Source organism: Apodemus sylvaticus, unplaced genomic scaffold (genome assembly GCF_947179515.1).
Source record: "Apodemus sylvaticus unplaced genomic scaffold, mApoSyl1.1 scaffold_231, whole genome shotgun sequence".
Classification (NCBI taxonomy): domain Eukaryota; kingdom Metazoa; phylum Chordata; class Mammalia; order Rodentia; family Muridae; genus Apodemus; species Apodemus sylvaticus.
Genome location: NW_026263205.1, coordinates 1 through 26,287, shown reverse-complemented (window position 1 = coordinate 26,287; position 26,287 = coordinate 1). Strand labels below are relative to the sequence as shown.

General features: G+C 66.0%; 5 protein-coding genes across 11 annotated transcripts; 2 read left to right on the top strand and 3 right to left on the bottom strand.

Annotated features, from left to right (window-relative positions):
• Nucleotides 1-70: 70 nt before the first annotated feature.
• On the bottom strand, nt 71-4,136 carry LOC127676123 (translation initiation factor IF-2-like). Its single transcript, XM_052172032.1, has 8 exons — nt 3,191-4,136; nt 2,719-2,757; nt 2,052-2,102; nt 1,682-1,723; nt 1,508-1,594; nt 972-1,031; nt 626-742; nt 71-349 (listed from the first exon to the last, which is right to left on the bottom strand). Exons 1-8 carry the CDS (start codon nt 4,134-4,136, stop codon nt 333-335), a joined length of 1,359 nt encoding a protein of 452 aa, XP_052027992.1. The 3' UTR covers nt 71-332.
• Nucleotides 4,137-7,115: 2,979 nt separating this feature from the next.
• Nucleotides 7,116-12,255, top strand: Dhrsx (dehydrogenase/reductase X-linked). 5 transcript variants are annotated; one of them, XM_052172039.1, is made up of 7 exons: nt 7,116-7,262; nt 9,413-9,520; nt 9,743-9,814; nt 9,949-10,050; nt 10,827-11,055; nt 11,477-11,684; nt 11,984-12,255. In XM_052172039.1, the coding sequence occupies exons 1-7, from the start codon at nt 7,154-7,156 to the stop codon at nt 12,170-12,172; spliced, it is 1,017 nt and encodes a 338-aa protein (XP_052027999.1). In that variant the 5' UTR covers nt 7,116-7,153; the 3' UTR covers nt 12,173-12,255. The 5 variants fall into 5 exon arrangements, with proteins under 5 accessions (XP_052027999.1, XP_052028003.1, XP_052028001.1 ...); XM_052172043.1 differs by lacking the exon at nt 7,116-7,262 and adding an exon at nt 7,328-7,380; XM_052172041.1 differs by lacking the exon at nt 7,116-7,262 and adding an exon at nt 7,569-7,850.
• A 105-nt stretch (nt 12,256-12,360) lies between these two features.
• Nucleotides 12,361-14,968, bottom strand: Asmt (acetylserotonin O-methyltransferase). Its single transcript, XM_052172031.1, has 8 exons — nt 14,885-14,968; nt 14,486-14,666; nt 14,231-14,360; nt 14,062-14,130; nt 13,783-13,901; nt 13,390-13,536; nt 12,892-13,014; nt 12,361-12,667 (listed from the first exon to the last, which is right to left on the bottom strand). The coding sequence occupies exons 1-8, from the start codon at nt 14,966-14,968 to the stop codon at nt 12,456-12,458; spliced, it is 1,065 nt and encodes a 354-aa protein (XP_052027991.1). The 3' UTR covers nt 12,361-12,455.
• A 459-nt stretch (nt 14,969-15,427) lies between these two features.
• On the bottom strand, nt 15,428-22,350 carry Akap17a (A-kinase anchoring protein 17A). Of its 3 annotated transcripts, none has more exons than XM_052172038.1 (6): nt 21,829-22,350; nt 21,550-21,737; nt 18,823-19,742; nt 18,222-18,370; nt 17,633-17,873; nt 15,428-16,470 (listed from the first exon to the last, which is right to left on the bottom strand). In XM_052172038.1, the coding sequence occupies exons 3-6, from the start codon at nt 19,735-19,737 to the stop codon at nt 15,649-15,651; spliced, it is 2,127 nt and encodes a 708-aa protein (XP_052027998.1). In that variant the 5' UTR covers nt 19,738-19,742; nt 21,550-21,737; nt 21,829-22,350; the 3' UTR covers nt 15,428-15,648. The 3 variants fall into 3 exon arrangements, with proteins under 3 accessions (XP_052027998.1, XP_052027997.1, XP_052027996.1); XM_052172037.1 differs by having other exon boundaries at nt 22,181-22,350; XM_052172036.1 differs by having other exon boundaries at nt 21,550-22,350.
• A 169-nt stretch (nt 22,351-22,519) lies between these two features.
• On the top strand, nt 22,520-24,535 carry LOC127676128 (probable bifunctional dTTP/UTP pyrophosphatase/methyltransferase protein). The gene is given in 9 exon segments (XM_052172045.1): nt 22,520-22,716; nt 22,747-22,812; nt 22,814-22,843; nt 22,957-23,088; nt 23,223-23,270; nt 23,679-23,743; nt 23,838-23,899; nt 24,049-24,154; nt 24,251-24,535. Coding segments are annotated over 8 exon segments (648 nt in total). The 5' UTR covers nt 22,520-22,716; nt 22,747-22,749; the 3' UTR covers nt 24,393-24,535.
• The last annotated feature ends 1,752 nt before the right edge of the window (nt 24,536-26,287 follow it).

Sequence of the window (26,287 nt, the reverse complement as noted above, 5' to 3'; positions counted from 1 at the left end):
ATTGACAGACGGGTTCCCCATAGCGAAGCACGTTTATTGTTTCCTCCTTCATGGACCCCGGCCCCGCCCACCCCCGCCCCCACCCAGCCCCACCCGCAGCGCTGAAGCAGGGGGATGCCCGCGAATGGCAGTCTCGAGGTCAGCGGGGGTCGGAGCGACGTCGCAGTGGCCTCCAGGTCTGAGGGCGGGGCCGTCCCTGGCGGGCACTGATGATGTCACTTGCAGCGTCACGGCCAACGCCAGAGTCACGGCCAGCGCGGTCCCCGGTGTGGGTGATGACGTCATCGCCGTGACATCACTGAGCGCAGAGGCAGCCTGGGCTACGCTGGGCCTCACACGGGGGCGGAGCCTGCAGGGGGTGGGGCCGACACAGGGAGGCGGGAATGAGGGGTGGGCGGGGTCAGGAAGAGTGACGGGAATCCCCACCCTCCTCGCACTCGCGGACCACGCCCCCAATGCGTGACGCATTCCCCCCCCCAACCCCCAAGGTCCACTGCATAGGAACCCCGTGACCCCACCGTGACCCTACCGCGGCCCCGTGACCCCACCGTGACCCCACCACGACCGCGTGACCCCACTGTGACCCCACCGCGACCCCGTGACCCCACGGCGGCCCCGCCCTCACCGCCGCCCTCCCGGAAGCACAGCTTCTTCTTCTGGTAGGCGACGAAGCTCGAGACGGCGCCGGCCACGGCGGCCACGACAGCGGCGACCACGCCCGGGACCAGGCCCTGCGGTGCGCCTGCGGGGGCGGGGCGGGGTCAGTACGGGGCGGGGTCAGCCTGGGGCGGGGCTGGGTGAGGGTGGATGTGTGACGTCATCAACGTCTGGGGGCGAGACTTCCTGTCAGGCCGAGTTTCACAACTTCCAGCCTGGGGGCGGGGTTTCTGGTCGGCATTCCCACCATGGGCGGGACCTCCCGTCATTCTGTAATTAACGACTTCCTGTCGGGGGCGTGGCCTCCCGCTCACCCTCCGTCTCCGCCCCGCCTTTGCCAGCGACGTCCTCCAGGTCGCGGTCACCAAAGGATCCTGGAGGGGAGGAAGTGACGTCAGCGGTGACCTTTGTGGCGGGGGCAACGCCCTGACATCACAGGGTGCGCGTTAGCATACGTTAGCATACGTCAGCGTGAGTCTCCGCCCATTCGGCCAGCGCGGTGACGGACAGGTCCAAGCCACACCTCGTTAGGCTCCGCCCTCGCCATTAGCATATGTCAGTCAGCAAGCCTGGTTAGCACAGACGAGGATTAGCATAAGCCCGCCCACCCGCCCCGCCCATGTGATCATCAGCATAGAGCCTGCCACGCCCCCTGATTAACATGAGCCTGGGTCATTAGCATAAACACCGGAAGTGCGTCACAGCTCATTAGCATGCGCCAGCATGCACTGCTGTAGCTCATTAGCATAACAGTTAGTTGGCCTGCCTCATTTGCATACGCTGTCATCTCACGCCAGCCACACCCCACGCCCCGCCCCTCATCAGCACACGCCCACCCAGCCACGCCCACCTGAGTCTCCCTGTGTCCGAGGCGGCTTCACGTCCGGCGTGGGCGGCTTCCGGGGTCGGCCCGGCTTCTCGCTGCCACCATCATCGCCTGGGGTGTGGGTGGACCCGGAAGTGAGGAGGCCACGCCCACAGAGGGCCCCGCCCCACCCAGTCCCATCCGGATCCCAGAGCTCACCGACTCCACCGTCAGGCAGGGCGTCCGAAAGGTCGAGGTCGGCTGCCGGGGCGAGGGGCGGGGCCGGAAGTGCCCGTTACGGACCGGAAGGGAAGCGCAGGGGGAAGAACGGGAAGTAAGTCACAAACCGGAAGTGCACGCCAACCGGAAGACCCTGCGCTGCAGAACCGACGCCTGACAGGAAGTGCGTCAGTGTAAGGACAGGTGTGTGACAAGCCGCGCTGTGTGTGGGGAACCGGAAGTGCAGTGTGGGAACAGGAAGTGGTGAGGTGCAGCATGCAAGGGCTGACAGGAAGTGGTCAGAGGCCACACTGTAAACGGGGGCGGGACTCCGTGGGCGTGGCCTCAGCCGCACTCCCGCCCCCCTCACCTGACGGCCTTTTCGGGGTCGGGGCCTTGGGCGTTGGCTTCTTGTCAGCGTCTGCGCGGGGAGAGCAAAGGGGGCGGGGCGAGAACAATCATTCATGCAAATGAGCTCATCTGCATAACCCCGCCCAGCGAGTGACGTCACATCCCAGCGGCCTTACCTGCCCAGTTAACCGATTTGCATGTGGGTGGCCCCGCCCCATACGTCAAAATATTCAAATGAGCGCTCATTCGCATCCCCGCCCCCAGCGCGTGTGGAAGCCCAGCTGTCAACTGTGGCTCCGCCCCTCGCTCCACCCCTCCTGCCCAGAACTGTCCATCAGGCCAGGCCCCACCCCTGGTTCCACCCAACCTGTGACATCACACAAGCCCATGCCACGCCCACCTGGACCTAAACCTTCAAACAGCGCAGACCCCGCCCACCAGTCCCCACCCCCTTCTCCTGAATATTCCGTTATGTAAATCAGCTCATTTGCATATTGCCACCTATTATTTGCATGTGGTTGCTTAGCGACTTTTCCGTTGGGGAGGCGGGGCCCCGCTTTGTAGCCCAGGCTGGACCGGAAGTCACAGGGAGGCGCCCGCCCCGCCTCTCGGGGGTGGAGCACTTTTCCTTTTCTGTGCTGTGGGTTTGATCTCTGACCCCGCGACCCCTGACCCCTGCCACTCACCAGGCAGCCCGTCCTCCAGCCGGAAGTCGTTGTCCGCTGCTGCGAGGGCAGCGGGGGTCGCGCGGGGAGACCGGAAGTCGGGTCGGGACGGTCATAAAATAGAGGGAACCCGTCAGCTTTCAAAAACAGCAGGCAGGCCACGCCCACAAGTGATGTCACTTCCGGTTACTCACCCACCTGGCCCCGCCCCTGACCCCGCCCAGGTGACTCACCCAGGGGTCACCCGGGGATTCCCCCAGTGGAAACCGGAAGTGGCGTCAGAGCCGCGCCGTGATTCAAACCGGGCTCTGTGATTTCCCGGGGGACCCCGCGCGGGGGACGGCGGGAGCCAGGCCGCCCCCCCCCCCCGACCCCGACCCCCCACGCCGGGCCTGGCCATCCCCCTGCCGCAGCCCGAGGCTCGCAGCCAACGCGACCGGGACCCGTCATCCCCCTGCCTCAGCTCCGTCCGCGCGAGACCCAGTCGCCGGACCTCGCCATCCCGGCCACTCCCCGGCCGCTGCTCCGGGAGCATCCCCGGGCCGCACTCCGTCCCCGCCCGAGCACGCACGCGCCTCGCCCCGGGGATTCCCCCGGCCCCGCCCTGCCCGCGGCCCCGCCCTGCCTGCAGCTGGAGAAAACAGCGGGCGGCGGCCCGGCAGTGGCCCGCTAGCGGCGGCAGCGGAGCTGCGGCAGGGGGTTGACCGTGACTGCGCGTCCCCGGCGGCGGATCTACAGCAGGGGAGTGGCTGACCCTCCGGCTCTTTGCGCGAGCTCCGGGAGGGGCTGCGGCAGGGGAATGACCGGGACTGAACCAGCGTGCGTTCCCGGCGGAGCTGCGGCCGGGGGATGGCTCCGGCGGCGAGCGCGACCCCCGAGAGGCCCCCCACCCGCTTCCCGTGACCCCGTGACCCCCCCGCGACCCCGGTCTCACCCCCGCCGCGCGGCGACGCCCCGAGCAGCAGCAACAGCGCCAAGACCGCGATGCAGACGCGCGCCATGGCCAGTGATTGACGGGCGCGGCTGCGGGGCGGGGCCGGGGCGGGGCCACGCCCACCCGGGGAATCCCCGCCAGACTGGAAAAAGATTTCAGTTGATCGAGCGCAGTGACGGGCGGCCACGCCCACGGGACGCGAGACCACGCCCCAGGCAGGCCACGCCCTGGTGGAGTAGCCACGCCCACAGCCAGAAATCCCGGCCAAAAAAATAAAAAAGGAAAATAATTGAATCTGCGCGGGCCGGCGGAGGCCACGCCCATAGAGCCGCGGGCACGCCCACGGCAAGTTAGACACGCCCAAGACTGAAATCCCGCCAAAAATTAAAGCCGCAGGCCCCGCGCCCCGCCCGCGAGCCACGCCCCCTGCTGCCCGCGCCACGCCCGCCTTCCTCGCCTCACGCTGCCCATCCCGGCGCACCCCTGTCGTCGCTCCTCTCAGCATCCACCCTGGCCATTCCCCGGCCTCAGGCTACTCAGTCCCGGGCATCCCCCTGCCTCCGTTGCTCTGTCCGTCCTTCTGCTCACCACGGGCATCCCCCTGCCTCACACCACTCACCCTCCGTCATGCCCCTGCCGCTCCCCGCGCACCCGCGGCCATCCCCCTGCCGTCGTTCCCTTTCTGGCTGTCATTTTCCCTTCAACTTTCCCGCCGCGTCCCGCTAGGCCCCGCCCCTCGCCCCGCCCCCGGCCCCCGCCGCTCTCCACTGTGACTAACGGACTCTCCCCGCCGCAGACCACGCCCCGCGCCCGCAAGCACCGCCCAGCGCATCCCTTGGCGCGGTAACTGATGACTGACAGCCGCTCCCAGGGCTCGGCCCCGCCCCGCGCACACTCAGTCCCGCCCCTAACTAACGGATTCGCGGCGCTCGACCCGGCCCCGCCCCAGCGTGACTGACTGACAGCCGAGCTCTGGGCCAGGCCCCGCCCCGCGCTCGCTCAGCCCCGCCCCGCGCTCGCTCAGCCCCGCCCCGCGCTCGCTCAGCCCCGCCCCGCGCTGCGCTGACTGACGCGCCGGCTCTCAGCCAAGCCCCGCCCCGCGCTGGCTCAGCCCCGCCCCCGCCGCAGCCGCAGTCCCCGCCGCGCCGCACAGTGTCGCCGTCCGCGCGGCCGCTGCTCCTGCGCGGTGGGGGTCGCGGGGCGGGGCCTGGGGGTCGCAGGGGTCGCACGGGGTCACGGGGTGGGCGGGGCCCCGCGTCCGTCCGTCCGTCCGTCCGTCCGGGATGCAGTCGCTCGTGTCGCCCGTGACGAAGGCGCTGCTGGTCGCGCTCTTCATCTTCGCCATCCTCCTCATCCTCTACGTCATCCTGTGGTACATCTGCCGCGACGTGGACTGCGACCACGGCCTGTGACGTCAGCACACCGCGACCGCAGCCGCGACCCCGCGGTGACCGCCGCCGCGACCCCGAGCTGTGACCCCGCCGCCGTGACCCGGCCGAGAACCGACCGCGCGCGGTGAGTGACTGACGGCCCCCGGGGTGGGCGGGCCAGACGACGGACACGCCCCGCAGGAGAGCGGGGTCACTGCGGGGTCGCGACCTTGCCCGAGACCACGCCCCCTGCGGCGTGTGTGTGACAGGTGAGCCCTGCACACGCCAGGTCGCGACCTTGACTCAGGCCCCGCCCACTAGGTGAGTGACAGGTGATGTCAGGACACGGATCCGAGCCCCGCTCCCTGATGGGTGAGTGACAGGTGAGCGCCCAGCACACACCCGGTCTGACCTCAGGCGCTGACCCCGTCTAGACTCCGCCCCCGGCAGGAGTGAGTGACAGGACAGAGGGGGAACAGCGGTGACCCCTCAGGCACCGCCCCCTGCGGCATGACTGACAGGTGAGTGCCCCCAGCAGGCACCGGGCCGTGAGTGACAGGTGAGCACAGCTGAGGCCCGAGCCCCGCCCCCCAGGCCTGACTGACAGGTGAGCTCTCCATAAAACCACCAGGTCGCGACCTTCACTCGGCCCCGCCCACCCCGGGAGGTGAGTGACAGCTGAGTGATGTCATGGAGTCCAGCCACGCCCCCTGGTGCCTGACTGACAGGTAAGCACTATACACACCAGGTCGTGACCTCGCCCTCGCAGTCCCGCCCCCTGAAGTTTGAGTGGCAGGTGCAAGGACGAACCTGTCCAGAAGACGCAGGCCACGCCCCCGGGGGTGAGTGACAGGTGAGGTCACACGCACTGCACATTCCCAGCAGGCACCGCCCCCGGGGCCCAGCGGACCAGAGGTGACCCCATTGGGTGCCAGGATTTGACCTGTGACCTCAGGCGGAAGCGACAGTAACATCACCACTGACCCGAAGGCCTCCCCTCTCCCCTAGGGTCGCCGAGGGATGACGTCAGGACCCGCCCACTCCAGGGAAGCCGAGGTCGGCAAGGATGGCAGCTCCACCCCCAAGCACTGTCCATCATCGCCTCACAGAGCCATGAGTGGCCGGGAGCGAGGCCTGGGCAGGCTGTGACGTCACCGCACGCCCATGACGTCATCCTCCTGCAGGCGCCCGCACCCAGCCACTGTTCACTCCTCTCTCCGCGTGCCTCCTCCACGGCGGTGATGACCTCGCCGGAAGTGGGCGGGGCTCCCGAGCCATTGAGCCAAGCCCCGCCCCCGGGGCTGTCTGTCACCCTCCGTCATTGTGTTGTCATGTCCGTGCGTGCGTCCATTTTCTACCACGTCTCCCGCTTTCCTGGTTCCCGTCACGCCCCGAGGCCGGCCTGGCTGTGACGTCATGCCTGCGTCATCGCCTGCGTCCTGCCCCTGACCAGAAATAAAGTATTTTTGAAATCTAAGGTCAGAGGTCACGGAGTCTGATGTCACCACCCGAGTCGGGCAGGAGACCAGAGGTCAGAGGTCAAATGCCCAGGGGTCAGGTTCTGTGCAACAAATAAAAGTGAGGGGTCAGAGGTCACAGACCAGGTGTCGAGAGTCGATGCGGTGGGGTCAGAGGTCAAAGCGAGGTCAGGGCCAGGAACAATGGGACTGAGGCGGGGATGAGGCTCGGGGTTGGGGGTCGAGGGGTCATAGGTAACGAGTGTGCCATCCGCGTTCACCCCATAGGCTGGCAGGAGTCAATGTTTGGGGGGTCATGGGGTCACTCTGATGTCACAGATCAGCTCGGGGGCGGAGGTCATTGCAGTGACGTCAGAGGTCACCGCTGCAGGGAGAGGCGGAGCCGCAATGACTGACAGCTGCGGGGACTGATGGCCGGGTGGGCGGGGCAACCGTCAGCAGACTACAGAGCCGTGAGGGCGGCGTCATTTCCGGCCCTGTAATGATCCCCAGGGTCATATCCGGGTCCTGCCCTGGCTGCCCGGCCCCACTTTCAGCCCGGGGCACGGCGTGGGCGTGGCGGAGCGGGGCCGCGGGGCGTGGCGGCGAGAGGCGGGGTCGTGGCAGAACGGGGTCGCGGGGCGTGGCGGCGCGGGGTCGCGGGGCGTGGCGGAGCGGGGTCGCGGGGCGTGGCCATGTCCGCCCTGCGCGCGCTGCGGGCCGCGCTCCGGGTCTACGCCGTGGGCGTCTGGGTGATGTTTACGCAGCTGCTGCGCAGGCTCCGCGGGGGCTTCCGGCCGCCGGGTGAGTCACGTGGGGTGGGCGCGGGGTCAGCGTGGGGTCGCGGGGCGCCGCCGGGAGTGCGCAGGGACCCCCGAGCCGCAAAACAGCAGCTAGCCCCGCCTCCGGCCAGAAACCGGAAGTGAGTGTGTTGTGAGTCGGCCGAAGCTCCGGGCGCTATCTGCTGACGCGGCAGGGTCAGCCGGGGTCAGCCGGGGCGGCTGCTCGTGCACAGAGACCGCCGGGAACCGGGGTTACGTGGAACTAACGGGGATCCGCGGACGCCCAGTCCCGCCTCCGACCGGAAGTCAGGTCGGCGCGGAGTTCCCGGCAGCCTCTGCGTACGCTGAGGATACAGAGAGGGCGGAGCCGCAGGATTCGGCGCTTCCGGGAGCGGAAACAGCACTGAAGGAAAGCCGGAAGTGGGGGCGCGGGGTCCGCGGAGGGTTCGGGGCGAGCTTCACCGGCTCCGCGGGACCCGCGGCTTCCGGAAGCGGAAAAGCAGCAAAAGCGCAGCCACCGCCTCGGAGTCCCGCCCCCTCCCGGAAGCCGGACAGCGTCCGCGGCGTGGGCAGCGTGTTTCCGGAAGGGCCGGCGAGACTTCCGGTTTTGGTTTGTTTTGGTTTTTTTTTTTCTTTACCCGAGACTCGGGCGCTGCCCGTGATGCTCGCCGGGACCTCTGCACACCGGAAGTGACGTCTCCGGTTTCCCTGTCCGTCCCCGGGCTTTTCCGTGCCCGTTATCATCGGCCGACCGGGAGAGAGACCGGAAGCCGCTGGCGCTAGCGCCCGCCCCCACCCGGAAGTCGGAAGTGCGGCTTCCTGAGCTCATTTTTTTTAAATTAATTGTTTGATTATTTTTGTTTTTCCTTGATCACCGGGATTTATTTTTTCGAGTCTGATGCGGTCTTGGCCGGACCGGGGTCCCGGGGTCCCAGCATGCCCCGCGCCGCCGTCCGTCACCCGCGGGAGGAGGCAGATTAAAAACTAAGTATTAAAGTCGTTACTATTATCTGTGTCTCGCCATTGTTTATTCCCGGTGACGCGGAGGGCGGGATTTTCATGGCCGCTGCTCCACTTCCTGTAATTTTGGGGACAGGAAGCGATCCGAGGCCCGGGCGTTGGCTTCTCTCGGCCTCACGGCCCTGGTTTTCCATCTCTAAAATCCGTTTGTTTAAACGTTACTGTAACTTAATGTTGATTTTCCTTACGTTCTCCGCTGCCCCGAGGCTCCGCCCCCGCCGCGGCCGCCATTTCCGTTTTGGTTTTTTTTGGTTTTTTTTGTTTTATTTTGTTTTTCTTTTTTTTGTGTTTTTTTTTTTTTCTGTCTGTGTGTGAACACCGGAAGTCACTTTCCTGGGTTTACTCATCTGTCAATCATCGATCTTTCCCCGCCCTCCCAGGCCTCCTTCTGGCCCTGCTGTCACTCAGCCGCCAGCTCCGCCCACTGTTTTCCCAGTCACTGTGTCTGGTCTGTCAGTCACGCACCTGAGCCCCGCCCGTGCCCTCCCCGTGAGGAGCTGTCAGTTATCAGCTTAAGCCCCGCCCTCAGAGTCCAGCGTTCGTCACTTCCTGTGTCACTGAGTGAATGCAGTGAAGAATCCAGGACATCAACGGCCGCTGGCGACCGTTATTACCACGTTAATGAGCTGTGAATGTTAATGAGCTGTGTGAATATTCATGAGCTCTGTGTATGTTAATTAGCTGTGTGACTGTTGATGAGATCTCGTGAATATTAATGAGGGCGATGATTATTCGCTGGGCGGGGATTAACACACACCCCGCCCCCCTGCCCGGAAGTGGCTCAGTCTTTCCGACCCCGATGAATATTGATGAGCATCGGGTCTGGGAGGGGAAAGCCTGGGCTAAGGCCCCACCCCTGAATAGTGACTGACAGCGGCCCGGGGCGGGGCTTTCACGTGGGGGTGTGGCTATGATGGACAGTGTGGTTAGCCCAGGATGCCCCCCATTACCTCAGGGTGCTTCAGGCAAAGGTCACAGCGGTTAGCGCAGGCTACCCCGGTCATCATGGCGCCCGCAGCAGTCGGAACGGGGGACCCCGTGACCCTCGAATGGCAGACGGGTGGCGTGGGCGGGTCCAACCTCGTCTCTCTGAGGAGAACCCTCCGATGGGGGCTACCCTGGGCTAACAGTGTCGCCCCCCCACCCCCGCAGATCTCCCGCCGCAGCCGGGCCGCGTGGCCATCGTGACTGGCGCCACCGAGGGCATCGGGCTCAGCACCGCGCGGCAGCTGGCGCGGCTGGGCATGCGCGTCGTCGTCGGTGGGTGCGGGGTCCACCCTGGGCAAACGCGGGGTCACCTGGGGAGGGCGGGGAACGCGGGGCCAGCCTGGGCTAACGGGGAGGGCTGTGGACTGGGCGGGGCCAGCCTGGGTTGGGCGGGGTCAGTTGGGAAATAAAGGGGCGGTGCTTGCGACGTGGTCCAGCCTGGGCTATGCCACAGCAACCGGGCGGCCATTTTGCCCACACCCCCCACCCCCGCAGCCGGCCACGACGAGCTGAAGGGACGGGAGGTCGTCAGCGCCATCCGGGCGGAGTCGGGGAGTGACGAGAGCGGTGAGCGGGGGCGGGGCCGGGGGTGGGAGGGGCGGGGCCATGGGGGATGACTGACAGGCTGGGTGGGAATGATTGATGGGCGCGGGAGTGACATCACTCAGCTGTCCCCACTTCCTGTCCCCCGCCCCCTGCAGCGCACTTCCTGTTCCTGGACCTCGCCTCCCTGGCTTCCGTGCGCGGCTTCGTGCGCGACTTCCGGGCCTCGGGGCTGCCCCTGCACGTGCTCGTCAACAACGGTGAGCTGGGCGGAGCTTCCGGGGCGGGGCATCGGGGAGCGGACCTGGGGATTCCCCGTATGCAAATCACCTGATGAATATTCATGAGGCGCGGTCTCACGGATGGGCGGGGACTCCTCCGGTTATGCAAATCGAGTCGTGAATATTCATGGCCTCCTCATTTGCATGCGGCTGGGGTTCTGCATATGCAAATGACCCGCGCGTTCCCGTCCTCTCTGCATACGAATATCGGCCTCATTTGCATATGCCCCTGCGGGGGGCGGGGGCGGGGCGTGATGACATCATCTGGACCTCACGGCACCGCCCCCTGACCTCTAGAATCTGCCCTGACCTCAGTATGCCCTTCCTGACCAAGCCACGCCCACTTCTGGTTCCTCCCTCCTTATGTCCCAACTGCATCTCAGGCCCCGCCCCCTCCACCCTGGCCACGCCCCCCCACCCAGGCACCTCCCATTGCACAGGCCACACATATGCAGATGAGCCCAGGGTGTGGTTCTGTGTAGAGGGAAGTGTATGACGTCATGTTGCATTGTGGGCCGGACTTCCTGTCCACGGAGGGGACGCGACCTCCCACCCTGGCTGTCACTCTCCGATGACGTCTTCCCCTGGTGGGCGGGACTTCCAGGTCCTGGTTCCCCGAGACTCCAACTGCTGTGATGTCCGTCACCAGCTGAGGGCGGGACTTCCGGGTTCTTCCCCCCAATGGGTGGGCGGGGCAGTGATGTGCAGCTCTCTGTGACGTCACTTCCTGCCCTGACCCCCTGCCCCACCCGCAGCGGGCGTGATGATGGAGCCGCGCGGCGAGACCCAAGATGGCTTCGAGCGCCACCTGGGCGTGAACTTCCTGGGCCACTTCCTGCTGACGCGGCTGCTGCTGCCCGCGCTCCGCGGCTCCGCCCACGGGGGTGACGTCACCCGGAGGCAGGGGCGGGGCTCACGCATCGTCACGGTCGCCTCCGCCACGCACTACGTTGGAGAGATGGACATGGCGGACCTGCAGGGCCGGTGAGTGAGGGGCGGGGCCTACTGGGGGCGGGGACATGATGTCATCAACTCAGGGTGTGGCTGATGGGTGGGCGGGGCCAATAGTCAAACAGAAAGCTATGACGTCCTTATGGAAACCAAGGGACAGACAGGAAGTGGGCGTGGCTGTGAGGCTGGACCCAGGTGTGGGCGGGACCTGACATTAGACAGGAAGTGGGTTGGGGTCATGGAGGTGGTGGGCGGGCCTATAATGCCACTTCCTGTGACCACATTTGTCTCTCAAGGTGGGCAGGGCTGATGATGTCATCACTGACTCAAGTGTGACTATTGAGTGGGCGGGGCGTAGATGTCACTTCCTGTGATTGATGCTGTGTGAGGAGGTGATTGACGGGTGACGTGGGGTGGGCGGGGCCCCTGTGATGTCACCTGCCCCGCCCCGCAGCTCCGCCTACTCCCCGCACGCGGCCTACGCACAGAGCAAACTCGCGCTCGTCCTCTTCTCCCTGCGGCTCCAGCGCCTCCTCGCCGCGCGCCGCGACCCCGTCACCGCCAACATGGCCGACCCGGGCGTGGTCGACACCGCGCTCTACAGGCACACGTGGTGGGGCACGCGCGCCGTGAAGCGCGCGCTCGGGTGGCTGCTGTTCAAGGTGAGGCCCGACCCCGGGTGACCCCGGGTGACCCCACCCCACCCTGCGTGACCTGAGGATGACCCTTGACCCTCCTGGTGTGACACATGCATGACCTTTGACTCCCATTGTACTGTGTGACCCCCCCAATGAGTTCCTATGACCCCTGACCCCACTCCACCGTGAATGACCTGTGTGACCCCATGTGACCTCTGCATGACCCTGGACACTGTGCGACCCCTGTGTGACCCCTCACAATCCCCATGACCCTCCTCGTCTGTGACCCCTGACCCCGTGTGACCCCCTTCTCACCCCCACAGACCCCGGACGAGGGCGCCTGGACCTCGGTGTTCGCAGCGGCCACGCCCGCGCTGGAGGGGGTCGGGGGTCGCTACCTGCGCGACGAGGCGGAGGCGGAGCCACTGGGGGCGGCGCAGGACCCAGCGCTGCAATGGCGGCTGTGGGCGGAGGCGAGCAGGCTGACGGGCGTGGCCGAGGACATTGACTGACACACGCTGCGGGGGCGGGGCCACACCCGAGGTCACACCCAGGAAACCATTGAAGCAATAAAATTGTCCATCCCCCTGCCTCAGCGGCCTGGCTGCCCCACGTGACTCTCGAGCTCTCTGTGCGATGGGCGTGGCCCATGGGCGTGGCCTGGTGTTACCCGCCAGGGAGTCGGCATCAAGAAGGCGGGAGGCTGGGACACTCGGGTGAGGCGCGTTTATTGCCCCAGCTCCGGCTGTGACATCACTTCCTGTCACCCGACGTCACTTCCTTGCCAGCATGACGTCACTTCCGGGCCAGCATGGCCTCATACGGCCCCCCTGGGCGGCGCAGGCGCAGGCGCGGGAACCCGGCCCGGGCCGCGAGCTCGCGGTACTCGGCCTCGGTGCGCTCGCGCCCGCGTGTCTGCAGCAGCATGTTGAGTGACAGCAGCAGCGCTTCCGGGGGCCCCGCCCCGCCCGCCTCCAGGACGCGCTCCACGATGAGCACCGCGCTGCCTGTGGGGGGGGACCCTGCTGTGACCCCACTGTGACCCCATGACCCCACGGTGACCTCCAATGAACCTCTCCAGGCTACGGTGACCTATGACCCCCAACGGCCTTCACGATCTGACCTGAGCCCTTTTGACCCCCACCTGACCTCCACTTCATCCTTGTGACCCAAGATGACCCTGGTGACCCACTTGACCTCCCCAGACCTGCACGTGACCCCGTGACCCCACCTGGGCCGCCCGCGCGGTGCGCCCCCCGCAGCAGCGCCTCGCAGGCCGCGTCGCCCCAGTCGTGCAGCACCCGCGCCAGGACGTAGAGGTCGGCGGGCGGGAGCGGCGCGCGGAAGAAGTCGCCTGGGGGCGGAGTCAGTGGGGTCACCGCGGGGTCAGGGAGCAGAGGTCAGATCCCAGGGTGATGACAGGAATCGGATTATAACGGTTCCCTGGCTCATTTGCATAAATCACCATATGCATGAGCGGATTTGCATGGGGGCGGGGGATGGGATCAGCAAGGCCGCCATTAGCATAAATTTGCATCGCCCGGGCCTCGTTTGCATAAATTACCATATTCCCTGGAGCCTGACGGGAAACTGAATAAATAAATTAACGCGTGCGTCTCATTACCATAAATCTGCATGAATTACGGGGCCCCGCCCTGGTCCCAGTGCCACTCACATCCGGCCCCTCCCGCGTGTGATGATGTCACCCACTGACCCCACCCACACTCACCTGCGATGAAGCGCACACGCGGCCCCGCCTCTTCCTCATCCCCGGGTGGGCGGAGCTGCGACCCCACGACCTCGGGCGTGTCGAACACGGTGACGGTGCTGCCCGGGTAGAGACGGGCGGCCTCGCGGGCCAGCGCCCCAGACCCGCCTGCGGGACACGCCCAGTGACGTCACTTCCTGTCACAGTGGCAGATCGCCAGACACGCCCCAATGACGTCAACACCGTCACCTTTAACGGCCTCCCAAACATCTGCTGACGCCGCTTCCTGACTTTGTTCCCTGACTGACGTCACTTCCTGTCTCCATGATTCTTGGCTAGTGAGGTCACCAGATGACGTCAGCACTAATTTCACAGGCCCCGCCCCCAGTGATGTCACCCGACGCCCAGGCTCACCGCCAACGTCACAGATGACCCGGAAGGGCGAGAGGTCAAAGGCCGTGAGGACACGCCTCCCGCAGAGGCTCCAGGTCTCCTGCAGTGCGCGTGTGAACAGCACGCGGTCCGCCTCCGACCTGTCAGTCAGGGGGCCATGGGAGGGGCCAGGGGGCCAGGGGGCGTGGTCAAGGGTCTCAGTCACGTTGGGGGCGGGACCAGGACTGTCATTCATGTCTGGGACAGGGGCGGGGCGGGGCGGGGGTGGGGCGGGGGCAGGACGGGGGCGGGGCCAGGCACCTGTAAATGGCAGCAAACGGATCCTCGGCGTCGACGCCCACGGCCCTCGCGTACTGGTCACGCCCATCCCTGTGTGGGCGGGGCCGACGCATGTGACCCTTGACACCGTGACCCTCTGGGTGGCCCCACATGACCCCCGCGACCCCGCAACAGGTGACCCCGCCCGTACCTGACGGCGTCGGCCAGGTGGGCCCAGCAGCGGTAGGGCGTGCCCGCGAGGTAGCGCAGCATGCTGCACTGAGACAGGGGACTGCCCACCACCAAGAAGGTGTCGGAGAGCCGGGTGTTGGCGAAGGAGCCTGAGTGGGCGGGGCCGGGGCGTGTGACAGGGGCCGATGTCACGCCCATTCCTCTCACCAGGCCACGCCCACAGCACTGCCACACCCACCAAAACACGAAGTCCCTCCCCGCTGCAGTGCGTTGCTCCGCCCCTCACCTGGCCCCGCCCTCCTGAGCAGCCCCAGCCCCGCGCAGGTGTCCATCAGCAGCCGCGTCGCCCGGGGATCCGCCCCCGCCGCCCTCGCCACCACGTCCGCGCACACCGGGCCTCGGGCCGCCGCATCGAACACGCCCAGGTCGCAGGCCGCAAACAGCACCTGCACGGGGCGGGGTCACAGGGGTCACAGGGGTCACGGGGGTCACGGGGTTGGAGCAACTGTGTTGGTGTCAGGGGGTCAGGTTCAAAGGTCAGTAAGTCGAGAATGGGGAGCGGGGTCGCAGGGGGGAGGTCATGGGTCATGGGGTCATGAGAGACAAGATGGGGTCAGGAGGGTCATAGGAGGTCACGGAGGTCTGGGTGGGGTCACAGGGGTCATGGAGTCACCTGGGAAACCATGAAGCCGTGGGCGTGGCCCATGAGGACCCGGAAGTCGCGGTCCCGCCCGCGCTCGTCCCCTCTGTCCGCCATGTTGGCACCTTCAGCCCCGCACTGCATCCTGGGCCGGGAGGGATGAGCCGGCAAATCCCCCTGAGCCAAGGCTAATCCGGATCAGACCGGACAGGGGTGGAGTGGCCACGCCCCAAGTGACGTCACAGTCTGAGACTGAGCCGCCCCACCCCCTGGCCCAGGCAAGTTCACCAGGGGCGTGGCTTGAGGCCACTTCCTGTGTGTGTTCGGCAGGTGGCCCCGCCTCTTCGTGTTCACCTGCACACGTGACCCCACGGACTCAGCCTGCTGACGTCATTGGTTCCCAGGATGCCCTGGGGTGGAGTTCTGACCTCAGTGATGTCACCGAGTCCCAGAATGAGTCCCGCCCCCACGTCCAGCTCCTGTGACTGACAGGGCCCCGCCCTTTCTCCACCCTGAGCCTTGAGTTAGGACGAAGCACCGCCCACCGCACGGCGCAGGAAGTGACGCACACCGGGCTCGCGTGAGAGTCACCGCATTTATTACCCACCAGGGCCCCACCCACGCCCCTCACATGTCAGTCACACTGGACCCGCCCCCCGGGGAACATAACTTATCAGATGCACCTGAAAACACAAAATGGCCGCCCATGCGTGCAGGTAAGTTCGTGGGCGGGGCTCCAGGTGGGCGGGGCTCGGGGTGGGTGTTGCCGCCGCCTTCCTCACACAACCCGGGTGCAGTCACCGGTTCCAGGCGGGGCGGTGCCGTGGGGAGCGCGACCTCGAGCGACCCCGGTCCTCGCGGTGACGCCGTGCGCGCTTCCGGTCGCGTCCGTGCTCGCGGTCCTTGTCCCGGCGTCGCTCGCGCTCCTGGCTCGCTGCCCGCGGTGGCTCCTCCCCCTCCTCGGTCCCGCCCTCCTCGCGAGGCTTCCGCTGCGGGCGTGGCTCGCGGTTGCACTTGTCCCGCTCTGACCTCGGGCGGGCGTCACCCCCACCAGGAGGGGTGGGCGTGGCTTTGGGGGGGGCGTTGTCAGTGATGCAAGCAAGGACCTGGGTTGGCGCACTGGGATCCTTCTCTCCCGCCACGCCCCCTGCGTTATCGGTGACATCACTTCCTGTCACCAGAGGTTCGCTCCCAGGCTTCACCAGGCCACTTCCGGGTTTGCTTTTGCCACTTCCTGTCTCTGACTCGCCACTTCCGGCTTCAAAGTCACAGCTTCCGACTTTAACCTGTTCACTTCCGGTTTCAGCATCGCCGGTTCCCGCCTCAGTCTTGCCGCCCCCGGCGTCCCCGCCCCCCGCCTGCGCCCGGGCCACGCCCCGCAGCACGTCGAGCAGCACCGGCCGCAGCAGGTCGCCGGCGCGGGCGCGGTCGGGGCGTCGCGCGAGCAGCAGGGACACCAGGCGCTGCCGCAGCTCCCGCTCCCGCCGCTGCAGCCCCAGCGCGCGCCGCTTCTCCTCCTCCACGCGCCGCAGCTCCGCCTCCTGCTGACGTCGGCGCTCCGCCTCCCGCGCACGGCGACGCCGCTCCTCGCTCTGCGCGCGCTCCCTGCGGCGGGCGGCCTGTGGGGTGGAGGGTTGTCGGTCACTTCCTGTCTGAGCTGTCAATCACGCCCAAGCCCCGCCCTGATTCTGCCCACCCATCCTGGGTCACAGCTGTCAATCACAAACCTGAGCCCGCCCCCTTATGGTTCTGCATTGGTGCCCTGCTGTCAATCAGGCCGGAGTCTCACTCTCCCGCCTCCAGGTGTCAATCACAGGCCTAAGCCCTGCCCACACTGACCAGTAACCCACTTCCTGTCTGAGCTGTCATTCAAACCCAAATCCTGCCCACTGGGTCCTATCTGTCAGCCTAGCTCCGCCTCCTCTGGCTGTGCATGTGTTCCCAGCTGTCAATCACAGACCTAAGCCCCCCACACAATCCCCGCTTCCTGTCTGAGGTGTCAATCAAGCTCAAGCCCCGCCCCTTTCCCACTTGCCATCCCCACCCTGCTGTCAATCAGACACTGTGCCCGCCCTCCGAGTCCAACCTCTCAGTCATGGGACTCAGCCACGCCCACACCTGTCAATCAGGACCCAGCTGTGATAATTCACAGGAAACCTGGGTCTGAGCTGTCAATCACAAGCCTGAGCCACGCCCTACTGCCAATCATGATCTTAAGCCCCGCCCACAGAGTACAGCATCCAGTTTCCTATTGAGCTGTCAGTCATGCCTGAGCCCCGCCCTCGGTTCCCAGGGAGCCTGGACCCCGCCCACACCGTTGTGCCCTAAGCTGTCACTCAGGCTCTGCCCCCTTGTGGCTTCCTCTTACCCTGAGTCCTGGCTGTCAATCATGACTCAAATCCCGCCCACAGTGACACAGTTTGAGCTGCCACCTGAATAGACAGACAGGCCTAGCCCCGCCCACCGGGACCTGAGCTGTCAGTCACAGGCCGGAGCCCAGAAAGAAGTCAGTCAGAACAGGAAGTCCCTCAATCTAAACCGGAAATTCCCAAATTCATCCCGGACAGGAAGTCCCGCCTTAACTGTAAGTCCAAGCAATCGAGCACCCTTGGTCCCACGTCAGTCAGCAGCACAGAGCACAGCCAACCCGGAAGTCACCACCCACAACAGGAAGTCCCACCCTCCAAAACCGGAAGTGCCTCGGTCTTACCCAAAAATGGCTGGGATCGAACAGGAAGCCCCTCCCACCTGCCCTAAGCCCCGCCCCGCGGCCCCACCCACCTCGGCGCGGCTCAGCAGCTCGGCCACCAGGCGGATGGACTGCAGGTTGCGCTGGGCCAGCAGCAGGCGCCGCTCCTCCGCGCGCACGCGCTCCCGCAGCCGCCGCTGCTCCTCTGCCTGCAGCCGCTCCACCCGCCGCCGGCTCCGCCTCTGCTCGCGCGCGCGCTGCCGCTGCTCCCGACGCCGCAGCTTCTCCTCCCGGCGCCGCGCGCGCTCCTGCTCCTCCGCCTCACGCTGCTTCCTGCGGGGGAAATGATGTCATCGGTGACGTCACATACCCCACGACCTCATTTACAGCATCATTTATGACGTCATAGCGGACGGAGTCGTCATCCTTAACGTTGATGTCACTGATGACGTCACTGGCCGTTCTTAGGCAAGGTTGAACTCAGCATCAATGATGTCATCATCAGTAATGACACCAAGATGACATCACCAACTGTAATTCAGTCATGGGTGACGTCACCATGATGACATCACCAGCAAGACCTTCGCCATCACTGATCCTTGTGCTGGTTCCAGCCCGGGTGACGTCATCCTTCCCCGCCCCACCCAGAACCCGCAGTGACGTCACCGGCCCCGCCCTCACCGCTCCTCCGCGCGCCGCCGCTCCTCCGCCTCCTTCTCGCGCCGCTTCTGCTCCTCGCGCTGCAGCTCCAGCTCCTGCAGCTTCTGCCGCTCCAGCTGCCGGCGGCGGATCGAGGCGTCGCTCAGGTGCTTGGTGGCGTCGAACGACACCTGCGGGGGCGGGGCCGGGCGTGATGACATCACCTGGACTTCACGGCACCGCCCCCTGACCTCTCGAACCCGCCTTTACCTCAGTACGCCCTTCCTAACCAAGCCACGCCCACTTCTGGCTCCTCCCTCTTTATGTCACAACTGCATCTCAGGCCCCGCCCCTCCACCCTGGCCACGCCTCCTCCTCCCAGGCACCTCCCATTGCAGAGGCCACACAATGACAGGGTCTGGAGCTGTCAGTCAGTAGCCCTGTTCTGGTTCCGCCCCCATGGGTGTTACCCGCCCTCGGCACCACCCCTCCGCTGAGACCACGCCCCTGACAGGACCACACCCACATTTCCATGTCACCTGTATGTTTCTCCATTAACTGACCATGCCTACTCCCCTACCCTGTCAGGCTCACAGTGGCTCCGCCCACCCGACGCCGCAGGCCCCGCCCCGGCCCCGCCCACCTTGATGCCGCAGGCCACGGCCTTGCCGTCCTCGCCCTTGAACATGAGCTTCATTCCGCGCAGGGCGGCCATGGCGCGCGCGAAGCCCGCGTACTCGCGGTACTGCACGTAGGCCTCGAAGTTAAGATGGCCGCCGAAGCTGAAGGTGTGGAAGCTCCGCCCCCCCGCCATGTCGCCGCGGTAGGGGTCGAGCATCGGGATGTCCACGTGGCGGATCTCGCCGAACGCGCCGAACGCCTGGCGCAGCAGGGCCTCGCTGGGCCGCTCAGAGGCGGGGGCGGCGCCGGGGCCCGACAGGGCGGGGCCCGCCCCGGAAGCGGCAGAGCCGGCGGCGGCGGGACCGGAACCGGAAGTCCCGCCCCCCGCACCGGAAGCGGCCCCGGAAGTCCCGGCGGCGGGCCCTGCGGCGCCCTCCCGGGGCGCGAACCAGCGGCAGGGCAGCCCCTCCAGGTGGATGGTGTCGGGGCGCTCGCCGGGCAGCGCCTCGTCCATGTCGCGCGCGTCCCGGAAGAAGGCGTCCCAGTCGTGGCGCGACGGGAAGTCGGCGCGGAACTCGGCGGCGCGCACGCGCAGGGCGTCGGCGAAGCCGCTGAGCTTGATGGTGCGGCCGTCCAGGCAGGCGAGCGCGGCGCGCACGGCCGCGCGGTTCTCCACCTCGCCCTCGAACCGCACGAAGTCCAGCGTGCTCTTGGCGATGCGCAGCGCGCTCAGCGGCGCGTGCGGGGCGGCGGCCGCCACCATGGCCTTCAGCCGCTCCATCACCTCCCAGTTCGAGATCGACTTCCCGGGCGTGCGCAGCGGCGGCAGCGCCACCGAGATCGTCATCTTCGTGATCGGCTTCAGGTACAGCCCCAGGGCGGGGCACAGCGCCACCGCCTCCGACGTGTCGTGCACGATGGTGGCCGCCGACGACATGGCGCCTGCGGGCGGGGCGGGGTGGGGCGGGGAGGGTGTCAGGACGGAGCACTTCCTGCCCCAGGAACGTCACTTCCTGTTACACACAACCACTTCCTGTGCCAGCAGAGCCACTTCCTGTTCGAATAAAACCACTTTGTGTACTCATTAAATCACTTCCTGTCCCCACACTCACTTCCTCTGCCTATTACGTCACTTTGTATACAACTGACGTCACTTCCGGTCACAACGCAGTCACTCCCTGTCACACAAAGTCAAAATCCTGTCCCTTAAAATCCATTTCCTGTTCCTATAACACCATTTCCGGCCCTTGCAAAACCACTTCCTGTCTGTATAAAGCCACTTCCTGTCCCCGTACAGCAACAACCTGTTCCACAAAGTCCACTTCCTGTCCCACTGAGGCAGTGTGCTTAATGCCAGGCCACGCCCACAGATCCAGGGCTCTCAGACCACGCCCCAAAGAAAAGACATCAGTCAGGCCACAAGAACGTCATTCAATCGAGGCCACGCCCACACTGTCCTGTTAATGTCACAGGAACCAAAGAACACGTGCCACGCCCACTGCATGCACCTCACTTACTCCCCGCCCCTCCCACAGGCACCGCCTCCACATCAATCATCACAGACTCCACCCTCCATGCGCACCCCACCCCTTCTCCCTAGGCCCCGCCTCTCAGTCCAGGCCCCGCCTGCTGGCAAGAGGCCACGCCCCACTCCTTCTGGAAACTGTCATGGCTCAGGCCACACCCCTACCTTCCAATCAGGAGCAGGCAAGACCTGAGCCCTAACCTGACAGGCCACGCCCAGTTCACTGCTCCGCCTCCCCCCAAGCTATCACTCAACCCCCAGTCCCTCCCATGCCGGGAATGCCACGCCTAGATCATCTGAAGCTCCTCCCACAGACCTTAATTCCATAGGCCGGACCCCTTGTCACTCAAACAAATGGTTCAAACCTGCCACCTGCCACGTCAGGAATAAATACTTCAGGCCCCTCCCACTGCCTGACAGGCCCCGCCCTCTCCATGCCCACTGCCTGACAGGACCCGCCCTCTCCACGCCCACTGCCTGACAGGCCCTGCCTCCCTCTTTCCACTTCAGGAAACATGTCATTCAATAGCACCACGCCCACAGAGCTATTACAGAACAGACCACACCTACAAACTGATGACGTCATTCAACCCACGCCTGCATCCGTCTCAGTCAGGGCCCGCCCACAACTGTAGCTCGTCACAGGTCACGCCTACTGAGTGAGGATTTCTAAGGGCACGCCCACAACATTCCCTGCACTCATACCACGCCCACAGACAGTTTGTCAATCACTGCGGACTCCTCCCCTCATATTCGGCCACGCCCCCACTCCAGCCACACCCATTCACAGGCTTCAGATGACATCATTCTAAAGAGGCCTTGAAGCCCCACCACTGAGCAGTCCACGCCCTCAAGGCCTCTCAGGGCACGATTCAGTAAGCCCCGCCCTCCATCACCTGACCCCGCCCATCCCTCAACCCCGCCTACACGCGCCAGGCAATCAGCGCGGCCCGGCCCCCCCCCCCACAGCAGCCACTCAGGCCCCGCCCCCGCCTAGGCCCCACCCTGGAGCCTTCACCGGGATTCTGACAATAACTGGGGTTTACCAGACTCCGCCCCTGTGATGGACAAGCCCCACCCACTCCACCCACACTCCGCCGCCCCGCCTCCCGTCCCGTCCCGCCCCCCCCCCCCCCCCCGCCCCGGTTCTAAACCCCGAGCCGCCGCGAGCCCGGCGGAAACCGGACAGACCCGGCCCGCGCATGCTCCGAGGCCGCCGCTCACCGCCGCTAGGCTCCACCCACGTCCCGGAACCGCGCAGCCGCCACGGTCACACCGATTCCGCCGCGCTCCGTCCCCGCAGCGACCGTCGCTGTCTGCCAGGCTGCCTGTGACGCACTTCCGCTTCCGGCCTCAGGACGGGCGCTGAAGCTTTCCGCCCGGTCTACGCGCGCAACTTCCTGTTACCAGTCCTGCAAAACAACAGATTGGATCGGTGCAAGCGCTTCCGGTCCCGCTCACCCCTGACACCGGCGAGCGGAAACAGCGAAGGCCGGCGCGCACGCGCAGAAGCTCGTTCTCCTCCCTTCCGGGTCCCGGAAACCGCGGCTGCCGCGATCTCGTTTTTCTCCGCTTCGGAGACCCCGCGACACCCGGCTGACACGGAGTGACGTCAGCAGCGAGCCACCCGTCCTCCGGTTCCCTCAGCGGCCGCTTTTAGGAAGCGTCGCCGCGATCGCGCCGGCGGAGGGGGGACTTCCGGTCTTGCATACACGACACCGGAAACTGCGCGGCCGGGAGCGCATGCGCACCAGAGCCTCTCCCTCCCCGCTTTAGCCTCTGCTCCGTAGCCGATCGGCGCGCGGACCACGCCGGTGACCCCGTGACCCCGTCGCCCTCCGCCTGACGTTACAACCTCCGTTCACTTTCGGGTCAGTCCCATGCGGAGTGCGGAAGCCTCTGTTGCGAGCGAGCGCAGTCGCGTCGCGCCCCGTGACGTCACAGCGCGCGACAGGCACAGACGCTCCCAGCGCGCAGGCGCCGAAGGCTGCGGCCTTCACTCGCGGACGCGTATACCGGGACCCGGGCGCGTCGCAGCCTTGCGCGATTCCCTGCGCGGAGCGGAGGAGCGTTGTCGCGGCGCCGGGCTTGTCGCGGGGCTGTGACGTCCCGACGCGCGAGGCGATCGCGGAACCCAGGGGAGTGCTCTGTGACTGGTGTATGCGTGACGTAATTAAATGACATGGTGATCTCCTTTGTTTTGAATTTTTTTCCCTTCGTCGTGGGGCGTGGCCTGTCTGCGGAGGGGGCAGGGCTGCACTGCGCATGTCCCGCTGTACGTGGGGGGCGTGGTCTCGGCCGGATTCCGGAACCGGAGCGGAGGACACTGCGGTCCTGTGTTCCTGCAGCGCCCGGACGTCTGCGACCCCGCGGTAACCCCCGCGACCTCCCCGTGACCCCGCACCGTCCCCGCCTCTTTCCTCCATGGCGCTGACGCCGCTCGCTCCGCGCCTGCGCGGTTTCCGCGTTGTCCTGGCGAGCACGTCCCCCGCGGCGGAAGGAGATCCTGGCGCTCGCGGTGCGCTTCCGGGTTAAGAGACGTGGGAGCGAGGCGGGATTAAGTGGATGAGTGACGGCCGGCCCTGCATGAGTGACTGACAGGCCGTGGACATCTCCCTCGCCCCGCCCTAGGGCGTGGAGTTTGAAGTCATTCCTTCCGCATTCGAAGAGGCGTTGCCCGCAGGAGCCACGCCCCGTGCCGAGGACCACGCCCGCGACATGGCGACTGGGAAAGCCCTGGAGGTCGCGACCCGAGCAGATGAGGTCAGGGGGGCGGGGCCTCAGGTGAGGGAGGTGCAGTTGGGGAGAGGGCGGGGAAACGCCCCCTACTTCTTCAGTTACCTGCCAGAGACCACGCCCACACGTGGTGACGTCACTGCTATGGCCCCGCCCCACAGGCTGACGCGAGGAGCCCACGCCTCATCATCGGTGCTGACACCGTGGTGGTGAGTGATAGGCGAGGGCGGGGCTGAGGAAAACAGTGGCGTAAGGACCAGGGCGGGGACTTAGGTTTGACTGACAGTCATCACTCAAAGTGTCTTATTGAGCAGCGTGGGTGGAGCTTAGAGTCCTGATTGACAGTTCAGAGCGAAACTTCCCAGGAATACTCGGAAGGAGGGGCTAAACCCTGATTGACAGGGAGGACTGGAGGGCGGGGATAACACGTGATTGAGGACCCGGCAGAGATGGAGAACAGGAAGTGGCTGGGCTGAGACTTATGACTGACAGCTGGGGCGGGGCTTAGTGGGCGGAGTCAGGGGCGGGATTTGGGCTTGATGGACAGCAGAGAGAGGAAGCGCATTACTGGATGGTGTCCAACCGTGACTGACGTCTCCCTGTCCCCGCCCACACAGGAAGTGGACGGCCTCATCCTGGGGAAGCCATCAGACCGTGAGGATGCGGAGCGGATGCTGCGTAGGTGGGGCGGGGCCACTGCTGGGAGGCGGGGCCTAGAAGTGGGAGGTGGAGCTTACCTCACAGTGACACCGCCCCTTGTTAAACTCCGCCCCCAGGCTGAGCGGGAGGCGGCACCGCGTGGTCACAGGCATCGCTGTCGTCATCGCAGGCGGGGTTGGTGAGTTCCCGGGGGCGGGGCATCCAGGGTCAGGGCGCGGGTTCATCTGTGATCACTGACGTCATCTGGGGTGAGTTCCTCATGTAATTGGTCAAGCGAAAAGGTCGGGCCCGCCCCCTCCGTGACCCCCGAGGCCCCGCCCACCCCAGGCAGCGACCCGGAAGTGCTCTGCTCGTTCCATGAGGAGACTCGCGTGACGTTCTCGGAGCTGTCAGACGCAATGGTGCGCGCTTACGTGGACACCGGGGAGCCGGCGTGAGTGACCCCTGACCCTGTGACCCCGGCGCCCCGCTTGGCCCACACCCAGCGCCTCCGTGCTCTCTGACCCCGACTGTGACCCCCAACCCCCAGGGACAAGGCGGGCGCGTACGGCATCCAGGCCCGCGGCGCCATGTTGGTGGAGCGCGTGGACGGCGACGCCCTCAACGCCGCGGGCTTCCCGCTCAACCGCTTCTGCCGCGAGGTGGCGCGGGCGCTGCCGGACAGGAAGTGACGTCATCACTGCACAGGACCCGGATCCCGGGCCTGGCCACTCCGCCATCTGAGCCCTCTGACCTATGACCCCACAGCTGGGGATTTTGGGGAATGGAGTCGAGGGGGCGTGGCCGCAGGGAAATAAAGACAGGAGAGAACAGAGGGCTCTGCGTGTGACCTCTGACCCTGGCGTCGCCCCATGATGACCCCGACTTTGCCATTCAGATGTCCACTTCCGGTTCCCACTCCGCCCCTTCTAGGCCACAGTGTCCCCCCAGTGACCTCTCACCCCTGGTGGTCCTGACCTTGTCACCGCCTGTCTCAGCCCCGCCCCTGCCTGTCAGTCATGAGTGGGTGGGTGGGGTCGAGCATTGATGGACACCACGTCTCCCAGAATCCCCTGCGGTTTATTGTCCCCTCCCCGCCTCAGGCGCTGTCCATCACAGCCGTGACCTCACAGTCCTCGGGCTCTGCCATCCATGCGACCTGGGGGACACGCCCACGGCCTGTCAATCACCTCGCCCAACACTCAGACCCCAGACACGCCCACATGCCTGTCAATCAACCCTGGGACACGCCCACCTGTGAGTCAACCACAGGACACGCCCTCCCAACAGTCACATCATGGACACGCCCGCCTTTCCATCACTCATTCCAGGACACGCCCACGTGTCACTCATTTGGGAACCTGTCCGGGCCCCGCCCCCACGCACCACCTCCTCGGGCGCCTCCACCGTGACGCGCATGCGCGGGATGGGCGGGAACAGGCGGGCCAGCAGCAGCGGCTTCCTGTGTGGGCAGGACATAGATGTCAGTCACCGGGTGCTGGGCACGCCCCGCCCTCTGGCGTCATTCACAGGGAGAGGAAGTGACGTCACAGCGTGAGGTCACATGAGCGGTGTTAACTCAGAGGGATGGCGGCATAGACATGGCGGACCGCGCTAATTAGCATAAATTAGCATAGCCACGCATGCGTCACCGTGGTGACCAGGACCCGCCCACCCGCGTCAGAGCCTCAGCCTGGACCCCGCACACATTAGCATAAATTATCATAAGGTGGAGGAGATGGGGGTGGGGCGGCTGCTTAGGAGTCAGGAGTTAGCGTGATGTGAGGGTGACGTGTGCCGGTGACGTCAGTGAGGATGACGTGTGCCGGTGACGCGTCACGTGACCCCCGTGATTGGCGCGTTGCCCAGATCCACAAAAACCGCGCAGAGCCCGCGGCCAGGCCTTTAATTGGCGTGCCGGTGTCAGGGTCTGCACACCTGTCAGTCAGCGAGGCCCCGCCCCCTGACGTCATCGTTACCTCCAGCGCAGCAGCAGCGACGTCACCCGCCATCGCCGTCAGCCCCGCCCCCACGCCCAACAACAGCGGCCACAGCAGGGTCCTCGCCGGGGTCGCTTCCGGGTCGCACTCTGCGGGAGGGGAGGAGCCTGGGGTCAAGCGGAAGCGATGTCATGGGGCACAAGAGTTGGGCCACTAAAGCAGGAAGTGACGCCATCAGAAACGGGAGGGGCAGAGGGCAACCGGAAGTGTCAGTGTGGAGGGGAGGGACCAGGGGAACAGGAAGTGAGGTCAGCGATGATGGACAGGCAGGGTCAACCAGAAACCGGAAGTGCTGTCACTACAAAAGGGCGGGGAGGTGGAGGCGGTGGGCGTGGCGTCAGGGGCGGGGCTCACCCAGGCTGTAGGCGGGGCTCCACGCGCTGACCTTGTCGCCGTCCTCGGACACCGCGCGCACCCGGACGGACAGCGTGGGGCCCGGGTGCGGGATGCGGTGCTCAGTGACGGAGAGCTGGGCGGGCCGAGAAGTGACGTCACGCCACCGTTGACCCCGCCCACCCCGGAAGACCACGCCCTCCCCCCTCACCTCCTCTGTCCATGAACGGGAGCTCTGTGGGCGGGGACCGAAA